Source organism: Acomys russatus, chromosome 28 (genome assembly GCF_903995435.1).
Source record: "Acomys russatus chromosome 28, mAcoRus1.1, whole genome shotgun sequence".
Classification (NCBI taxonomy): Eukaryota; Metazoa; Chordata; class Mammalia; order Rodentia; family Muridae; genus Acomys; species Acomys russatus.
In genome coordinates, this window is record NC_067164.1 from 31,657,674 (window position 1) to 31,675,047 (window position 17,374).

General features: G+C 41.0%; 1 protein-coding gene across 2 annotated transcripts in view; it reads right to left on the minus strand.

The window, feature by feature from the left end:
* Positions 1-17,374, minus strand: part of Mon2 (MON2 homolog, regulator of endosome-to-Golgi trafficking) — a 70,853-nt gene that overhangs the window by 50,169 nt on the left and 3,310 nt on the right. The window contains exons 2-5 of one of the 2 annotated variants that reach the window (XM_051170894.1): positions 12,488-12,551; positions 10,313-10,348; positions 1,274-1,401; positions 533-664 (exon numbers count right to left, since the gene is read on the minus strand). In XM_051170894.1, coding sequence (XP_051026851.1) covers positions 533-664; positions 1,274-1,401; positions 10,313-10,348; positions 12,488-12,551 — 360 coding nt within the window. The remainder of the gene's footprint in view (positions 1-532; positions 665-1,273; positions 1,402-10,312; positions 10,349-12,487; positions 12,552-17,374) is intronic. The other variant, XM_051170895.1, reaches the window with a different exon arrangement.

Sequence of the window (17,374 nt, forward strand, 5' to 3'; positions counted from 1 at the left end):
GCTTTCTGTTCTACAGAAATATTTCAAGATTTTAAAAACTATGTAACAGAACAACTGCTAATATTCCAAAGAAGGTCTGAGAAAGGCAGAAATGAAAACTAGCTATGAGACCTCATCTGATGTAAATGCTCAAGAAGGTTTTTGGCCACTTAAGAGACAGTTTATTTACATAATGCATACATGTAGCTTTAAAACAGGGGGACCTGTGAGTAATTACAGAGAAATAGCAATAGCAAGCCAGTGCGATCCAAGGCACTTCCCTTCCTCCTCCTTCCCTTCCCTGCCCTGCCCCTCAGTTTCTCTCTTCTTCAGCCCACTATCTCCTAAGTAACTAAGCTTAGCAGCAGCCAAAAGCTAGCTAAGCAGTCAACATGCCGGCCTCTAATCCAGAGGGCCGAACCCACACTGCTCACACTCACTGCAGAGGCGTGAGCTGCTCTTCATGCCAATGGCACTAGGCTGAGATCTTTTATCAGCTCATTCAAACACTACCTTGAAGCATTTATAAACACCAATTAAGTACGTTTCCTACCTTGGACAGTGCCTCGTCATGAACTACTGTGTTGGTTGTTAAAAGAACAAGAACTGTTTGAAGCAGCTTAAGTTCTTCAAGGCTGTTTTCCATTAGCTGCCAAAGCATGTTAATTATGTTTCCAGCAGCAGTCTGCGAATCAGAAGATGGCACACAAAATCAGTTCAAGTCTGAGAGATGGTGGACAGTCACAGTAATATTTCTTTCTCACTTTCCATCATCAAGTTAGATACAAACAAAATACTTACATTAATGAGCAGCTATCAATCAGATAATCTACATTTTAAAATATGAATTATGTTAAATAACTATTCTAGGACACAGAACCGTCACTTATTCTAAAATCAGCCCCTGTACTACTGAACTATGCCTTCTCAAATTACAAGTAACTCAATAAACATTTAATCTTTACTACTAGCTTTATTTTATTTATTTTTATTTTAGCTTTCATAAAACTGCTCCATAGTAAATATCAGATATGTTTTAATCTTCCCCATGAAATCAACTACCGATGCAACTCTTGTTGTAGTTTTCTTTTTTTTTTTTTTTTTTTCCTTCGAGTCAGGGTTTCTCTATGTAGTCTTGGCTGTCCTGAACTCGCTTTGTAGACCAGGCTGGCCTCGAACTCACAGTGATCCGCCTGCCTCTGCCTCCCAAGTGCTGGGATTAAAGGCGTGCACCACCATGCCCGGCAACTGATGCAACTCTTAATAAGCAACTGAGATCAAGTCTCCATACTACCTCAGACACCACTTCGTGTGACATGAGTCTCTGAATGGCGGCCAGGCACAGCTGAGTGATCTTTGGCTCCTTGGTCCCACAGCCCATCAGGAAAGGCTGCACAACCTCTGAGCTGTTCTCTTTCAGCGCTGTATTCAGAAAACATACAAAATAAATCATTGGACCTCTTCATAATTAAGAATAGTTGTCTACATATTTATGACTATGAAAATTCTGTTGATGTAAAATAAACATCCAAATAGAAACAAGTAATAATTCAAGAACTTCAGATACTCCAGTCTTCTCCTCAATCACAGGTTGCCCAGGCTTTCCCCAACAGGAAATTTTGGGGACCTTCCCATATGTTAAATTCTCTTTAAAGACATGGATTATCACAAGTTCAGAAATTAATATTTTTCATGTTGCACAGGAAGAAAATAAATAATTCATATCACAGAGCAGAAACAGTAATTAAAATTGTATATACATCATGTCCTCCATAGTTCATAGGCACACTAGATTGTTTTTATATGCTATGAATGTTTGTAGCTCTACTTTCTTCAGGAAATAAACACAATTCTCTAACAATAATAGCATTATTCCTCTTATTATGGAAAGAGCATTTTAAATTAACTACTGAATACACAAACTTTTATTCCAAACTTTAATTTAACTTCTACCAATTCTAGAAGTTGTAAAGTAGCAATTAAACTGTAGGTTAGGATAATACAATTAAGTTCAATTAAACAATTAAATTTATAACAAAGTTTTTTTTAATTGCTTAAAGGCAAAAACAATAAATAAACCAAGTTTGTCACCTTCAGAGAAATTGAATAAAGAACATGAAATTCTAAGTAAAGAGAATTATTAAACTTAAAGGTCTGGTAGCTGTTTCTAAGGAAACAAAACTCACTAACTACATGTATATCTAAGTCAGAAAAAAAATTTTCTTCAAAAGAACTTGGAAGGAGTCATTCATAATTACCACTGAATGTGTAAAACCACCTCAGCCACTGTTCCTGATTATGTTTACAGGATCAGGTATGAATCCCCTCTTATGGAACAGGCCTCGAATCCAAGCAGAGGGCAGCTGATCTCACCTGTAACAGTCATGCCACTATCGCACAGTTAGGCATAGCTTGCTGGATGACTGACATTGTAGGCTGTGAAGGTCACAGCTAGGGAGGGCCATCTCGGGCTTTCTCCTCTAGCACCCTATAGAGCACCTCCCGGCACGACAGCTAGCCAAAAGAGAACTTCCAGCTCAGTGCCAGCTTGGTTTCTCTACATTACAACCAAAGTGTGCAGTACCCTCTCCATTGGGTTTATCAACTAGGTCTGGTGGGCAACCAAAAACAGTGGCAAGAGCTTCTGGTCTTTTGGGTACCCCTGAGGACTTCCCTGGCAAACAGCTCAGAAGAAGGGCTCTCACACCTAGCCGAAGCAACAGTACCTAAACATCCAGGATATCTCCCTTCTAATTCTCTCAACTGACATTTTTTTAATTGGCTTTCAAAGTACTAAGTTTCATATGGGTTTTTCATGCTTGCTTTTGGCCAAGCCTGGTCCCTTTCTTCCCCCATGCCCTATTCCTGCTTTCCAGCCTACTCCTCAAAGTCCTCATCTGTTGTCCCCCATGCCCTATTCCTGCTTTCCAGCCTACTCCTCAAAGTCCTCATCTGTTGTCACATCATCTGTTTGGCGCTCCTCCCTCCCCTTAAGGCAGCCTCCACCCAAACAGACTCTTTAGTTTCCTTATACAGATACTCCAGGTTAAACACACGAGCCTGCCGATTTGAAGCTAGGAGGCATGAGACAGAACATGCAGCATTTGCCCTTCTGAGTCTGGGTCATCCCATGCAGTACAGCTTGGGGTGTCTTTGTTTTTTGTTTTTGTTTGCGGGGGGGGGGTTGGTTTTATTTTTTGTGTCATTGGGTTTTTGTTTGTTTGTAGTTTCCACCTATTTACCCGCAAATTTTGGTTAGTTTTTATTCCTGTTTTACATAGTATTTTTGACATGTATCTACTACATAACAGTTTGTATTTTTTTACGATTGGTATGTATCCTGTCAAATGCATTTTTAGGTTGATATTCTTCTATTTTAAATTAATTCTTTGAGAATTTCATACATGTATTCAGTGGTTTGGGGGTTTGTTTTTAATAATAATATCAACCCTCCACTCTCTCCAGCTCCTCTTGAACTTTGCTTTCCTGGTCGCCCTTTCAACTTCGTACCTCTTGCCAAAGACACCGAGTCAAATCAGCACTGTCTTCGTCTACAACATTCCCTGAGTCAAGTGTGGAGGAGATGTGATACATATGTGTCATACATACATTTAGGGATGAGCATGTCACAGTTACTCATTTTTTTGTACTCTGGTCATCTGTGACCCTCTGTACTAATTTACCTGCAAATGTCATAATTTCATTTTTCTTTATAGCTGAACAAAATTTCACTCTGTATTATGTACTATACTTTTATTATCTTGGGCCCTAGCAATGAACTTAGTGACTGCTGATGAGCTAACCTGTCACAAAATGCTAAACTATCTTCTAAATATTTATGTTTATAACCATACACAAATGCTCCTCACTCCCAGATTTTCTATGCAACAAATGGCAGCAAATGCAGACACACAATTGCTCAAGATACAGAGAACAAGTGGCAGTCAAGTGCACAGTCCTTAACAGGTCATTTGTACTTCTACCTCTAAGGCTCAAGGATGCTGTAGAGGATAGGAAGGAAAGAATGTAAAAGGAATATAGGGAGAAGGGCTGTGATGTGCCGTCTCGGCATGGCAGGTAAGACTACACAGCATCTGTGGGACCTGCAGCAGCCCTCAGAAAACTGGGCCTGTCAAAATTCCAGCACAGATGAGGGAGAGGGTGCACATGCCCCTCCTCCTCCCTGTTGAAGTGTTGGCTACTGATGAATTCTGGAGGAGGAACAGTAACTATTTTCCACTGTGTACTAAGTTCCAAAATCATGGTCAAACAGATGTTATTAGTTTAAACCTAGTGAGGTTAAAAAAAAGGGGGAAAAAAGACATGAATGTTTGAAAGGGAACTGTGGGGAGGTAGAGAGGTTTTTGTTTTGTTTTGTTTTGTTTTGTTTTGTTTTGTATTTTATTTTGTGCACATTGGTGTTCTGCTTGTAAGTGTATGTCCAGGGTGCTAGAGTCCCTGGAACTAGAGTCACAGACAGTTGTGAGCTGACATGTGATTGCTGGGAACTGAACTCAGGACCTTTGGAAGAGCAGCCAGTGCTTTTACCCACTGAGCCATCTCTCCAGCCCAGAGAGGTTTTTGGTAACCAGAATGTACTTTATACATGTATGACACTGTCAAAGAACAAATTCAATAAAAGTTATAATTTGCTTTGTTTTGTTTTTGAGACAAGGTTCTGTGTAGCCCTGGCTGGCTTCGAACTCACAGTAATCAATCTCCCTCTGCCTCCTGAGTGCTAGGATTAAAAGTGTGTGCCACCATGTCCAGCAAAGATTAAAATTTTTATTTTTATTGTTTGTTTTTTGTTTTTTGAAACAGGGTTTCTCTGTTTAGTGTTGGCTGTCCTGGACTCACTTTGTAAACCAGGCTGATCTGAAACTCAAAGCGATCTGTCAGCCTCTGCCTCTAGAGTGCTGGAATTAAAGGCATATGTCACCACACCTGGCGGGTGATAATTTTTTTAAATGAAGAATAAGTAGTTTTCTTTTAAAATCTGATATTTAATATTTCATTTAAATCCTACTTTCTGTCTCCCAAAGTATGGGCTATAGGATGACAAACTGAGATCATGTACTGTACCATCATAAAGTACTAATCAGCCTGCTGAGTACTGGACTAAAGGTGTGCACCACCATCGCTGTACACAATAATACATTTTCTCAGAAGGAAAACAACTTTATTCACAGTAGCTGCTGGTTGGAAATGCAGCTTAGTGGTAGAGCACTTCCCTAGTATGTATATATACACACATAAACCCCAAAGACCTGAGAACAGACTTAACTAAGGCTTTAATAAAGTCGCTAGATATCCAACTACATCCAGTTCCACCAGTCACTCAAGTCAGAGGCTGGCCTTCTGTCTGCTGAGCACTTCTACTTACTAAATGTTGCTCAGGCAAATTACACCATTCCACAGTACTAAGCTGTGTCAGCGATCTTGATGAGAGTGCCCATGTTGCTCATTTGAACATGACAAGATGCATGGCCAAGATCTGGCCATGTGATGCAGTAAATAGGCAGCTCAGTGAAACTGGCAGTCTGCCTTCTAATGCCTAGCTCCTACTCTTCCCGCTCATTATGCTGTCATTTTGTAAAACAAATATCATGATGATAAAAGAAGCTAAAACCAGGACTCAATCACCCTACTGTCTACCGTCTTCCCGCTCTGGACCACCAAGAGCAGTAGGGATACCTGGGAAGAGACATTTACTATCATGCCTGAAGTTTCTTCTAAGCCACTGACACTCATTCTGCTTTGTTGCTGTTACATACACCTTTTCACCTTGGCAAACAGTTTTACCTCAGTTTTGTCAGCACCTAGAATGACATCTTAGGTAGCAATTAAAGTCAGTTTACAAGGTATCAACACATGCTGCCGATCTGTGTGATAATGTGAACAACCATGGACAAATTCACCCATGACCCAGGAAAGGAGCATGCACCACCAGCTTGGCCTACAACGATTCTAAGAAACATCAATTTAAGTCTGTTTAAAGGTGAAAGCCCATGTATATTAGGATTAATAAAATGAGATGTATCATAAAATGTTATATAGTTCCTGTAGAGTCAGGTTTATAAGGCCAGATAAATTAAAGATAGCAATAAAAGTGTTTATGAGTTCTATTTTAATGTAATTCAAAGGAATTAACACATCACACTCTTTTTCCTCCCAAGTTAGATGAGCATATAATGGTCAATGAAGTTTCAACGGCATCCAGAATAACCAACACCACAACAGCACTGATTTACCTTGTCACCGTCTTTTAAAGGACAGCTTCAAAAGCAAAAGCAAACTCGTCACCAGCAGATTACAACTCAGTAATAGAAAACCACTAAACCACTGAAATAAAACTTAAAAAAAGAACCCTGAGTTGTTTCCCTTCCTTTCAAAGGTGACAGGTGCACTGGGTAGCCAGAGCTGAGGTGGCTCTTAGATGAGAGGGCGCTACTCTCAGGAGACAATAATTGCAATGATGTGCTATTAAGGGAACTTTAGATAAATGTCCTCCCAGGCAGAGACTTCAGGAGTCACACTGAGAAAACACTGCTCAACAATGCAAAGAAATCTTGCTTTAATTATTTTATGTTGCTCCAGCTATGGGTGTGTGTGTCTTCCTAAACAAAACTTGGTTTCCATTATCATACAAAAATAATTGTGTGGGTAGGGTGGGGTGTATTTTCTACCCAAGTCCTTTACTTTTTAAAAGTCACATTATGTCTTTGATATATGTTTCATTTCCAAATTATATAACTGTGAGATCCAGTAATGCACTTTCACAGACCAGACATAGGTCCACCAGGTCCCACTGCACTAAGGACTGTCTGGTTCTGATCAATTTCACTGCATTCTGAGAGGGAGAACTAAATTAGCATTTCACATGTATATCATGTGTCATGTGACACAGGCAACAGCTCTACATCCAAATGTTCCATGTCTAATTTGTGGGAATGCTTAAGGTTCTAACAACATTAAGTTTTTTATTTTATTTTATTTTATTTTATTTTTTATTTTTTATTTTTTTTGGTTTTTCGAGACAGGGTTTCTCTGTGTAGCCTTGGCCATCCTGGACTCACTTTGTAGACCAGGCTGGCTTTGAACTCACAGCGATCCGCCTGCTTCTGCCTCCCGAGTGCTGGGATTAAAGGCGTGCGCCACCACGCCCGGCTGTAACATTAAGTTTTTTAATGAGTTCAAAAAGTCCAAAAGTCTGTTTAAATTATTTAAGAATAAGATGTCAAATAAAATCATAGGAAGTCTTGTAATAAAAATATTTTATAGGGTAAGGAACAACAAACAACTTTGGCAATTAATTTTGCAAAAGAAAACAGGATTACATAAAAATAATATCTAGACAAAATAATTAATGGTTAAAGGACCTGGTGATAATATGGCATGCATATGGAAAAGGTATTTTTGATATATAATAGTTGAAAGTTTGAATAGGAAAATTTAGAATCATAAAAATGTAAAGTAAGCCAGGCATGGTGGCACACACCTTTAATCCCAGCACACAGGAGGCAGAGGCAGATGGATCACTGTGAGTTCGAGGCCAGCCTGGTCTACAAAGAGAGTCCAGGACAGCCAAGGCTACACAGAGAAACCCTGTGCTGGGAAAAAAAAAATGTGTAAAGCAAAAAAAAAAAATTTTAATGCATACAGAAAAATATGTATAATGTCAACAGGAGACATCAACTAAGCCCAAGATGCTAAAAAATAATAATCCCCACAGGCTTATAGAAACAGGCTTACAAATGTTGGTAATTATGAGCTTTTAAACCTTTCTAGAAAAACATATAGTAATATCTTCCAAAAACTTTAAACATATTAATAGTCTTTAACTTGGTGTTTCTTTCTAGAAATTTAACATAAATAATTATAAATATAAGAATATACCTAACATCAAGAACTACATTGCACTTGCTGAAATAATGTACAAGTAAAAGCATTTTAAAAGATGACATCAAATCCTTTAGCAAAAGATGAATGTGCATAAACTTTGAAAAATGAAAAATCCAAGGGAAGATAAAAATTAATAAAAGTACATGATATTATAGACAAACTGCAACCTCGCTGGCCCAATAGATGAACATGTGACAGCTCGCATGGCTTCCAGGCTGCATCAGAACAGTCTCTGAACAGCACCTGTGCACAGGAAGGCACTCGATTATGTCCTCCAACAGTCACGGTTAATTATTTAAAATGTAAGTATGAATATGAAAAGTCTACAACTCAAACTTTCCCATAAAGCTTCTCAGGATGCCACACAATGGCCCTGATTCCCAGGATGCAGTCCTTTGGCAGCGGGCACTAGGGAGCCAGGGTTGTTCCTCTAAAGGGAGGGATGCATAACCTGTCATCCCCTCAGCAGGCCAGGAGCCTGCTGACTGTGCTCTCCTTGTGGCCAAGACCACACTAGACCCTCCTCTAGACCTCTGTCATGAGCTTGTCAATCTATACAACCCATCTTCCTGGAAGGCGTCACATGTACTTTACAATGAGTTTTGATGTAGTCATGTCTTAAGCTTTATTGTGTATGTGGGATTGAGTTATTACCAGGAAATTTTTTGACCAAATTGTGCTGTGCTTAAGTATGTCTAAAATAAACTACTTAGGGTCAGACTCCAAACTTTTGAACCCATACCAGCTACCTAGTCGTGTTGAACTGAACTTCCTTTTGCTTCCCAGTGATGGTTACTCTACTGGCCATGGTGGTTGCAGGGACACTCCTCCCCCCTTCACTTTAAGTACTGATGAAATGCGCATGAGGCACCTTCGCCTTCTTTGCAAGGCAGCCTGGCATTGGGATGGGTGGTGACTCAGCTCCTTCTACAGTGGTCTTGTAGTTCTTGGGAGGAAATGCTGTAACCAATCTCAGTACACTAAGATGTGTTACACACCAAGCTTCCAGCCCCTTGACACTGTGACTCTGATGCTTCTGGAACCACAGGACAGCACATGCTCTGCTTTCTTCCTGCACCAACACGCAGTGCTAGGCCTCAGGACCTGGTCCTAAAGCCTCTCCACACCTTGTTGCCAACAGTTCTGCACTGCTTCCAGTTACTCTTAACTGTGCCATAGTGACACGTGAGCCTATTTTGACAATGTTGTTTCACAAGAAGTCTGAAGACAACTGTGATGGCCAGGAGACAATGGGGCCAGAGAGAGTGCCTGTAGACCTTCTCCAGCCTTTATGATCAAACAGCACTCCAAATGTATGCTCAAATAATATCAGGCTGGCTACGTGATACATTAGTAGTGTTCCAGTGTCATATGATAAGTAATGGCAATATAAAAAAGAGCGAGATGCTGCCTCTAATTTTAGAAACTAAGTCAGGCCAGAAGGGAAAGCTTCTGGCAGAGGAAGTAATGAAGGAGCAGGTGAGTGAATGGCATGAATGTGGCCAGTGAGGAGACCACAGAGGAAGTACCGAAGCCACCTCTCTCCTGTCATTCTCACACAGGGCCAGTGAGGAGACCACAGAGGAAGTACCAAAGCCACCTCTCTCCTGTCATTCTCACGTAGTTGTGTTTGCTCTTTAGGACCTTGTCGATCTGCTCTACAGACGCTAACCACGCGCAAGGCTGAAGAGACAGCTCAGCAGCTAGGACCCTATGTCAGTTCCCAGTACCAAATGGAGGCTCACAACTGCCTGTAACTAGTTCTAGGGGATCCAATGCCTACTCCTGGCCTTCTTGGCATCAGGCAAGTATAGTGCATATACATAGATGCACATAAGATTTTCTTTTAAGTTTTTAAAGATACCAGAAATACATATATTGATAAAACTATAGTAAAACAAATAGGTAAATTGCTTTTTATGTCAGAAAAAAAAACCTGAAGTATATTTGCTCATTGTGACTTAGAGACCGTCTAGTTACTAAGGCTATGCAGATAGGAAAGGGTAAGGAAGAACTATGAGAAAATAGACAAATCACAGATAATGACCGAGCTTACATGTATACTGACGGCAGCTGAAAGCAGCCATGGTGCATATACTCATTAGGGTTTGAGGTAAGTGTTAAGTACATAACTTTTAGAGATATTACAATTTCATATAACTTATAAATATATATTACAACTTCATAGATTTCCCTGCTAAAACCACACATTAAAAAGCAGAATATATAATTTTTATGTAATGCATGCCGTCTTGACTTCTAGTAACATGTAACTTAGGATAACAAATAATTTGCAACATACATCAGTCAAGTTTAAGATTAGGATCTGGCTTCATAAGGAAGAAACTTTACGTTGTTGTTATCTCTCACTCTCGGTGGCCTGAGAAAGGAGGAGGTAACGATCTACGTATCTGACCAGCGCTGACATTACCTGGCATAGCATTTCCACTCATGTCAGCATTCATGACAGCAGTGAAAACAAAGAGAAGTACACATTAAAAGAGGATGCACAAAAAAGGAGCAGGGACGTAAGGCAAAGACTGGTCCTGAAAGTGAGTCATCGTCCCTTAAGCTAAGAAACTACAGCTGACGACAATGATGCTGACCATCATTAAGTAAGCTTGATGATCTGACGCATGACTCTATCATTTCGAACATAGAGAAATAAGAATTCAGCATCCTGACTCACTGCAGTATCCTCAATTGTTTGTGATCTTTGACATTTGATATAGGACCAAATTAGTATCCCATAATCTCAGGGTTTATAAAGAAATAAAAACTTCCCAGGAATGAAAACATTAGAAGTGTTCTCCATCTTAGCTGTATTCTGATCTGAGTAGGTGGTTTAGAAACCATACCCTGACCAATGTGAACTCTTGTAAGAGCCTCTGATTTCAAAATGCCATCAATGAAGTCTGTGTCTGTAGGTAGCAACTGCTATAAAGACACCATTTAAAAATGCCAAGGACAAGTTTAAATGCTAATGTAGCTCCTTAAATACATGGCCCTGGAAAATATGGACATGAAAGTGTAAAGATTTGTGATGTGAAATGTGGCTATGTGTATTATAATGAATTCAATAATCCAGCTACATATTAAACGTTCTTATTCTTAAGACATTGTTTGTTTGGTTATAATTTTGTGTGTGGAGGAGTGTACCTGTGCCACAGCACTCATGTGAAAGTCAGAAAATAACCTGCAACTGTTGGTTCTTTCCTTTCACCATGTGGGCCTCCACTTAGCCATCTCAATGACTCTAAAATGTCTTATTCTTCCTTAAGCTTAATTAATTAGATAGTTCACTCTGTATAGAAAACTAGAATACATAGTCATTCTTTGAAGATCTTCTGTCAACTATAAGAAGACCAGTGAAAACTACTATTGAACAATAAGAATTTGTTCTTATAATATCAGCAAAGGTAAATATTTTACAACAATAATCTGACTCTACTGTAATAAGTCTCAAGTGTAAAAGTCCAGGTCATAAATTACTTTTAAACATGCACTTCCTCACAGAGACTATGCAGCTAGCCAGCCCAACATGCCCCTCCCAAAACCTACTTGTCCACTCTTCCAGTCCCAAACACATACCTTTGCTTTTACCCTCCATCGCTACCCTCCTCCACATATAGAGAGCATTATTCCCTGCTGTGAGAAGTGTCACAAAACTATGGGAGTTTTCATAAACTGTTAAATGACAAGGAAGATGCTATGGGAGAAAGAGATGACTTAGGGAAATTAACCATAATGGAAAATCTCCAGCAAGCTGAGATCTATAGGAGACCCACTCTTGTCCAAGGTCTTTATTTTGTTTTATAATGGGGAGATATCTCTAAATTGGGAGTTCTTAGGTTTTAAATTTCAAGTTTTATGTTACAGACTGAAATCTTTCTCCTATACTAGCTGAGAGGAAAGGCCGATAGGACTGGAATTCTGTAGGCATTAGGAAGTAAAGAGTGGTTGCATACACAGCACTTGGGAGGGGAAGCTAGTGTGGAAACCCCAAAACATCATGGTGGTATACTGCAAACACCTCCAGGTTCCAAAGAAGACAAGAGAGCAGACGGAGAAGAAAAGCCATGTCAAAGAGAAGCTGACCCTGAAAACTGTCCAATGAAGGTTTGCAAACCCAGGACAAACAAACTCCTTTGTTTTCTATCTCATGATCATGGCCCTGGTTCCAGAACTCAAAATGTCTGTCACTACTTAATATACAGCATTACTTTATAAACTGTCTAAACTGCACTAAGTAAGCGTTAAGAATCAGCTTGCCAAACAACACAGTACACAAATAGAAAGTGAATACTCATTCATAGGTGAAGGGTGTCACCTGAGTAGCGAAAGGTGGAGGAAAAAGCAAAGATAAGTAAGAGAATCCTTGATTCTAAGGAACTAGCAGTCCTAAGGCCTCTCATTTCAAGGAACTTTCACCTCTAGCAAATACAAGCAGTTTGCAATTTGGGGACACTCACATGTTCTATACCATGCATAGCACATTAGGGTGCAGGAACAAGTTGCTCCAAAAAACCGATGGCTTTCTTTTAAGGGTCTATTTAACTCGGTAAAATTTTCACCAATAATTGAATTTATATGCAAAAAAAATTACCTGCCAAAATTTCGGTGTTTCTTGCAGCTATGGTTTTAACTTTTATTATTCCCGATTCAGCAGCCTGTAGGAACAGACATAATCAGAAAATAAAAGTCACTTTAAACTTGAATTGTGGTGTGAAAAAATAAACACAAAACCAAGAGCACGAACAGTCACTATCATCTTTGTTTTTAAACCATCAGGAGTCCAGTGGCGGCACATGCCTGGAACATAACAAAATGTGATTGTTTGGACCATCCAAGACGCAAACTGCACTTTGCGCGAAGCCTTGCTCTCTTAATCCAGACCTGGAGTGCCTGAAGACTACCCAGATGTACATGTTCAGAAAGCAAGACGACAGCAACAACAACCCGATGAGAAACCCTGGTTCTCCTCCTCTCTGCTCACCATCCCTTTCTCCACCTCTAACTGCAAAGGCCTGAGATCAAGTGAAATTACTGTCATGAACTAATAGGGGCCAATTCTATTTTTTCCTTCCTATACTTTAAAGATTTATTTTATCTTACCTATGTGTGTGTTTGTGGGGAGCCACAGAGGTCAGTGGGAGCATTAGGTCACTTGGACCTGGAGCTACAAGTACTTGTGAGCCACCCAATGTGCGTGCTATCAGCTAAACTCAGGTCATGACCATGTATGAACACCATACACATACACACACACAGACATGGAGGAAACCACATTTATCCCTAAATTCAAGGAGACACCAAAAAGACTACTGGCTGCCTTAGGTTTCAAATCTACTTCATCATCCTCCCTCCCCCCCCCCCCCCGCCCCTTTTAACAGTTAAATTATCATCCAAGAAAGTTCTTGGAATTATTATTCTCACTGACAACACGGTTGCTAGAAAATTTTACTAAACGTGTTTCTTTGCAAAACACACATTTTAAGGTCCCCTACCACAACTGTAGTCTTACTTCATGCCATAGTAACCCTACATAGCCTATGTAGTCTGGAAATTGCTGTAGGAAATGAGGTCTTCTGAGACATCTCTTTACCGACCCGTAAAGGCTGAGAGGTGTGAGGAAAGCATCTCCCGCTGGGGTGGCAGCTAACCCTATGCTCACTAAGCAGGAAGACTGAGGCAGAACTCATGGAGTTCTGAGCCAGGCTAGGCTCTACATGAGACACCTGCTCAGAACAAAAATGGCAACAGAAAGCTCAGAAGAAACAGCTCAGCAGGTAAGAGCACTTATACTCTTTCAGAGGACCTGAGTTCAAGCAAACCTGTAACTCCAACTGCAGGGGATACAACAGTCTCTTCTGCCCTCTGTGGAAACGTATACACATGGTGTGCAGACAGACAAGCAGGCAAGACACCCACACATATGAGAGTAAACAAATCTTTTATACTTTTAATAAAGCTTTCAAGTATTTCCTACGATAATCACTCACTGTATATATCAACTGTAAGCATGGTTAATTTTTCTCTTGAGTTGAGTAGGAGGGGAGGGCGTTGCCAGTTCTGAAGACCAAAAGAGATATGGGAATTAAAGATGCATGTCTCTTTTACTCACTATACTTTGCTGATTCCTTTCTCAAAACCTCCCAGAAGAGTCTTGGTCTCATTCTCACTCCAAAAACTCATTACCAATCTCATAATTTTATGAGCTTAATGATGTTTAAAGTGCTTAAGAATCCTAAATTATATTTCTGTTCTTGACGCATATCCTAAGCAAGCTTACCAACCTGAATGTTTACACTTACATTCAAGACAGACAGACAGACAGACAGAAAGAAAGAAAGGAAGGAAGAGGGAAGTCACTGCCTTCCTCCAGTGACCCTGCTCGCCTTGCTCACATCCTCACGTATTTCCAACAGCAGCAGCATCCATGTGGTCCCTGACCATGCATGCTTGCTTCCTTCTGTCTCACAAACACTGATCAGAATCACAGTCTGTTTCGCTAGCCATCTGAGTGTCTTCCCTCACATCTACACTTCAGTTCAAGCTTACTTTCTCTACTATCATGTCCTCCAGTCGTTCAGCGCCTCACCTGTCAAGGGGTCACCAGCATCCACCCCTATTAGCACTTCCCGAATATGAGCTGGGGCTGCGGGTGGATGGCAGTGTGCTGCCTAGCATACACAAGATCTTGAATCAATACTAACAGTGCAAATGAATGAATGAACAAATGAAGTGTTTCTAAAATCAAGCAGCATAAAGAAATCTTCTAAAAGAAACCATTTCCTAGAAGTGCTGAAGCACTGACAAAAGTAGGCATAAGGAGACACAGGGAAGAGCGCAGCCTGGGCTGGAGGAGTGGCTTAATTCCCAGCGTGAAGTGAGGAAACAAGCAGACCAATAAGAAACTCTATAGCTCTTAAAGTTACACCGTCTACACACTGACAAATCCAAGCCCCAAATCTCATAACTTTATGTGCCAACGCTGTGCCAACGCTGTGCTAACACCACGGGGACCCTTCTGCGCTGTGACGAGGGTTCTTTTGATTTGGGCACTGTTTTAGCATCATGGGGACACACTCCTTTATGTGAAGGCTGTGAAGAGGGTTTTCACCTTTGCTGCTATCTAGACCTTTCCCTGGGAGTGCTTTACTCCCCCTTTCCACTACATCTGTTTCTTTATAACTCCTTCCATTGCTAGTGCTTATCACCCCTCCTTTTAAATACACAATAAAGGTTTCTAGATGTTACTCTAAATGTTACTCTAAAAGTTAACAGAGTATAAAATGAAAACTCAAAAGAAGGTGCCCACTAAAAGAAAAATCCATCAACTCTGACCACAGATTCACAAGGCTACTAGGTTTACAGCTTATCGCTCTCATCTTGGCTCTCGCCTGTCGCAATGAGAGGTTCGTCCTCAAGCGGCCTCCAATCTGGGCAACAAAAATGACTGCAGTTATTCAACGCCTCGGAATTCCCATGATACTATCTAGAAAGAGAGCGGAGTCTCTTTCGGCAGATTCTGATGTGGAAGCCTATTTATTTCCTTACTTACTTATTTTGATATGCATATATGCATATGCATTAGTATTATGTTGTGACGCAGAGGGGAGAGGTGGAATTTTTTAAATGCACATGAGTGTTTTGCCTGCATGCGTATGTGCGCCATGTACAAGCTTACTGCCTACGAAGGTCAGAAGAGGGTGTTGGATCCTCTGCAGTGGAGCCATGGACGGTTGCAAACCACAGTGTGGGTGCTGGGTATGCTAAATTGATTCACTTATGTCGTTCCTGTGCATCAAAAGCCAGGAATAATGTTTAGCGCTGCCAGAAACGACAGAGGGCAGCGGGAGAAAAAGAACAGCCACACAGCAGCAGCGTAAGCAACAGTGAGAAGGAGGAACAGGGAGCGAGAGCCGCCCCAGCAGGGCAGAGGTCAACCACAGGAAGTTCTATCTGAACTATGTGGGAGACAGTCTGGTAGCGGTGTTGCACGGGCTGATGGAAGCAAACTGGAGTGGATGGCACAGACAGAGCCACTGGCATCACGGCAAGGCCAAAGCAAGGGGAGCAGGCGGCATACAGGAAGAGTATCAAGAAAGCTCTGACGACAAACCAGGACTCCTGGGAGAGGAGACACACGGACAGCGTGCTACAGAAATCAAAACAAGAAAGCGTCAAGCAGGAACGTATGGTCCACAGCAGTAAATAATGGCACCGACACATGGTGGGAAGAGTGAGGCATCTGTGGAATGCAGAGATGGGTGCACAGGGCGCCACAGCCCGTCCCTCCACGGTCCAGCTTTACTCTCTTACTGAGCCCCTCTAACCTCCTCTGTATAATAGGAACTATTCGTTTACTTTACTCTCTTCTGTCCTTGAGACAGTGTCTTGATTATGTAGCCCAGGCCTGCCTGAAACTCTATAGACCAGGCTGGCCTCAAACTCAGAGACCTGCCTACCTCTCTGCCTCCCAAGGGCAGTGGGTCATATTACACCTGGCTTTGTTTTCTTCTGAGACAGAGTCTTGTCATGGAGTTCAGTCTAGTGTGGAACTTGAAATCCTCCTGCCTCAGCTTTCTGCCTGCTAGGTTCTAGGTATGCCTAGCTATAAAATATTTAAGGTGGTATGTTAAAAGATGCAAAGCTTGCCACATTGTTGTACAGATTATATTTTATGCAATCACATTAACTTCATGAAAATAAAGGTAGTTTGGTTTTTTTGTTTGTTTGTTTGTTTTTTGCCATGTTTAAGAGTCTAAGAAACTGCTCTAGACTTTCACTATTAGAACAACCTACATTGTACCTGATTAAAAGTAAGCTATCTTGGGCTGGAGAGCTGGCTCAGAGGTTGGGAAAACTAGCTGCTCGGCAGATTGCTGTGAGATCGAGGCCAGCCTGGTCTACAAAGCGATTCCAGGACAGCCAATGCTACACAGAGAAACCCTGTCTCGAAAAACCAAAAGAAAAAAGAAAAATAGAAAAAAGAACACTGGCTGATCTTCCAGAGGTCTGGGGTTCAATTCCCAGCATCTACATGGCAGCTCACAACTGTCTGTAACTCCAGTTCCAAGGGATCTGACACCCTCTCACAGACATACATGCAAGCAAAACACCAATGCATACAAAAAGAAAAGAAAAGGAAAAAACTCATCGAAAAAAGGGAGGGGGTGGAGAAATGGCTCAGAGGTTAAGGGCACTGACTGCTCCTCCAGAGGTCCTGAGTTCAATTCCCAGCAACCACACGGTGGCTCACAACCATCTATAATGTGATCTGATGCTCTCTTCTGGCCTGCAGGTGTACATGCAGACAGAGCAGGAGAGAGAAAAAGGACTCAGGTTGATTTTATGTCATAGACAGTGTCTTTTATTTCCAGGTCATCAAAGCACAGTATCATGAAGTAATCAATACAATGCAAATACTTATTAAGTATTTGTCTCTACTCTTATGTATTTCAATACATAAAACCTGAATTTGTTCTGT